At 62.6% G+C, this 3,226-nt stretch overlaps 1 protein-coding gene across 1 annotated transcript; it reads right to left on the reverse strand.

Annotated features, from left to right (window-relative positions):
- Positions 1 to 549: 549 nt before the first annotated feature.
- TMEM98 (transmembrane protein 98) lies at positions 550 to 2,641 on the reverse strand. The gene is made up of 5 exons (XM_014310366.2): positions 2,423 to 2,641; positions 1,776 to 1,907; positions 1,498 to 1,531; positions 1,061 to 1,176; positions 550 to 613 (listed from the first exon to the last, which is right to left on the reverse strand). Exons 1-5 carry the CDS (start codon positions 2,551 to 2,553, stop codon positions 550 to 552), a joined length of 477 nt encoding a protein of 158 aa, XP_014165841.1. The 5' UTR covers positions 2,554 to 2,641.
- Positions 2,642 to 3,226: the final 585 nt, after the last annotated feature.

Genomic DNA, 3,226 nt, shown 5'->3' on the forward strand with positions numbered 1-3,226 from the left:
GACAGGCGCTGCGGGTCACCAGCACCAGGTGACTGACCGACAGCAGCAGCGCCGCGGCCCTGTGGGGACACGGGGCTGTCACTGCCCTGTCACCTCCCTGTCACTGCCCTGTCACCACCCTGCCCCATGTGGCTTCCTCAGCAACAGCGGCGTGGCCCCCAGTTTGCCTGTGGTGACCAGGGACAGGACTCCGGGAATGGCCTGGGGCTGTGTCACAGCGGGTTGGGATGGAGATCAGGGAAAGGTTCTTCCTCCAGAGGGTGCTGGGCACTGCCCAGGCTCCCCAAGGAATGGTCCCAGCGCTCCAGGAGGGTTTGGACAGCGCTGCCAGGGGTGCCCAGGGTGGGATTGTTGGGGGGTCTGGGCAGGGCCAGGGGTGGGACTGGATGAGCCTTGGGGTCCCTCCCAACGTGGGATATTCTGGGGTCTGCTCCCTCCCCGTCCTGCTGGTTCACCTGGGCTTGTCCCCAGAGGTGTGGCATGGGATGGGAGGTGTCCCCACCCACAGGTATCCCCCACCCAGGAGTGTCCCTGTCCTTCCCGCCGCTGTCACCTTGCGTCCAGCAGTTTGGGGTCCAGCGGGGGGTACATGGATCTCACCACGTCGTCCACCCTGCGGTGGGGACAGCGTTAACCCCAGGGACACTGTGGTGATACCTCCAGCACACCCACCCCAGGCCTCAAGAACTCTCTTGGAGTTCTGGGACTCCCCTAGAACCCCAGGAACCTCCAGAATCCCAGGTAGCCCCTGAGCCCCAGGACACCTCCCAGAGTCCCAAAATTACCTCAGCGCCCTGGGACACCTCTCAGAGTCCCCAGACACCCCTAAAGTCCCCACTTTTCCCTCCAGAGTCCCCAGGGTCCCCCCCAGTGCCTCAGGACTCCCCACCAGAGCCTCAGGACATGCCCAGAGCCCCCATGACCCCTTCAGACCCACCCTGTCCCAAATTTCTGGGGACCCTCCAGAGCCCTGGATTTTCCCCCCCCAGTCCCTGGGGACACCCCAGAGCCACAGGGCCCCACCCAAGAGCCCTGGGACTCTCCAGGCATCCCCTGTCACCTGGGGCTGATGCGCTTGGCCACCACGATGATGTCACCCAGGCTGGCTGGGGACTTCACACGTGCACCCGAGCCCATGGTCATGGCCACCAACTTCTCTGTCAGCGTGTGACAGATCTGGGGGACAGCAGCAGGCACTCATTGCCACCGTCAGCAGCAGTGCCACAAGTGCCACCTACCATCAGTGCCACTGCCACCAGTACCAACAATGTCACCATTGCCACCATTACCACAAGCGCTGCCCACCATTGACATCAATGTCACTAATCCCACTGGTGCCACCACTGCCACCATTGCCACCACTGTGACCCTTGCCACCAGCGCCACTAGTGCCACCACTGCCTACCAGTACCACAGCTCTACCAGTACCACCAGTGCTGCCATTGCCACCAGTGTCACCGGTCCCACCAGTGTCACCACTGCCACGCCCTCACTCACCTTCAGGATGGCGATGCAGTGGGACACCAGACCCCTGTGGAGAGGGAGGAGAGTGTGAATCCACCTGTGTCCCCCCTGCTCTATCCTTGTCCCCTGTGTGTCCGCCCTCTCCTGCCAGCCCATGTCCCCCAGACCTGTGGGGATATTCCCACCCCAAGACCATCTTGAGGACCATCCCCATGGCTTGGTGACCTCCAAATGTATCCCCTGCATGCCATGATGGGGGACTGGCATTGCACAGGGGTCCCCAGCAATGGGGGGACACAGGGGACACTCACGAGGCATCCTCGACCCAGTCCTCGTTCTCCAGGATGGCCTCTATGTGGGGGTTGGTGATGACCACATCATCCAGCTCCAGCTCCGAGGGCTCTGACGGTGTCTCCGTCGTCCCCATCAGGTCCACGATGGGTCTGTCAGAGACATGGGGGACATCCCACCAAGGGCCATCTCCTCGGGTGGCCCCACAGCCCCAGTAGCCCTGGTGCTGGTGGACATGTCCCCATCTTTGTCCCCATGCTGATGTGGATGTGTCCCCAACTTCTTCCCTCTGATGATGCTGGACATCACCTGCATCATCCCTCTGGTCACAGTGGATGTGTCCCCATCTTTGTTCCCTGGATGACAGGGACATGTCCCCAGCTTCATCCCTTTGATGATGGCCGATGTGTCCCCATCTTTGTTCCCTGAATGATGGGGACATGTCCCCAGCTTCATCCCTTTGATGATGGCCGATGTGTCCCCATCTCTGTCCCCTGGCTGATGGTGGGTGTGTCCCCATCTTTGTTCCCCTGACGACCATGGACATGTCCCCCAAACTGTCTCCTTGATGATGCTGAACATGTCCCCAGCACTGTCCCCAGCCCACGGGGGTTGGGGTCCCTCCCTAGTGGGGACAGGGACGCTGCCACCCCCGCGGGTCACTCACTTGGTGTCATAGTGGTGGCGCAGGTCCTTGGGGTGGCAGTAGCGCTGCCTGCACACCACCACCAGCGCCACGAAGGACGCCAGGAAGATGGTGGCCAGCACCCCGATGGCCACGATGACAACGGTCTCCATGGCTTGTCCCTGCCACAGGGGCTCAGGCGTCCGGGGCCATCACAGCACTGTGGGGGCTGCAGTGACAGGGACACCAGGGACTGGAACCCCACAGATGTTCTCCTCTCCACCCTGCACCCCAAAACGCCCAGCCAGGACCTGGTGTCACTCCCAGATTGTCACCCCTCTGTCCCCAAGGTCTTTCTAGAGGCAGTGTCACCTGGGGGATGCGGTGACACTGGGTGTGGGGTGCAGCAGGATTTGGGGGGCTGCCCTCATCCTGTCACCATGGCCATGGGGACAGGGGGACAGGGGCTGGGGTCAGGAGAGCAAGGCCTGGGCCATAGGGGGGTGTGGGGACCCCCAGAGTGTGTCCTTCTGGAGACCCCCACCCACAGCCCTGTCCCTATGGGGACATGGACACCCCCCCAGAGCCTGACCCTGATGGGGACCCCCAGAGCCTTTCCCTATGGGGCCACGGGGACCCCAGAGGCTGATGCCTATAGGGAGCCCAGAGTTCCTGTGCCTATGGGGCCACGGGGACCCCCAGAGCCTCCAATCCTGATTCCTATGGGGTCATGTGCCTCCAGAGCCCCCTTTCCACGGGGATCCCCCAAATCTGACCCCATGGGGACCCTCGAGCCAGCCCTGCTGCAGTAAGCAGGGCCTGTGTGTCCCTGTCCCCATGTTCAGC

The sequence above is a fragment of the Geospiza fortis genome, unplaced genomic scaffold, assembly GCF_000277835.1.
Source record: "Geospiza fortis unplaced genomic scaffold, GeoFor_1.0 scaffold373, whole genome shotgun sequence".
Taxonomy (NCBI): domain Eukaryota; kingdom Metazoa; phylum Chordata; class Aves; order Passeriformes; family Thraupidae; genus Geospiza; species Geospiza fortis.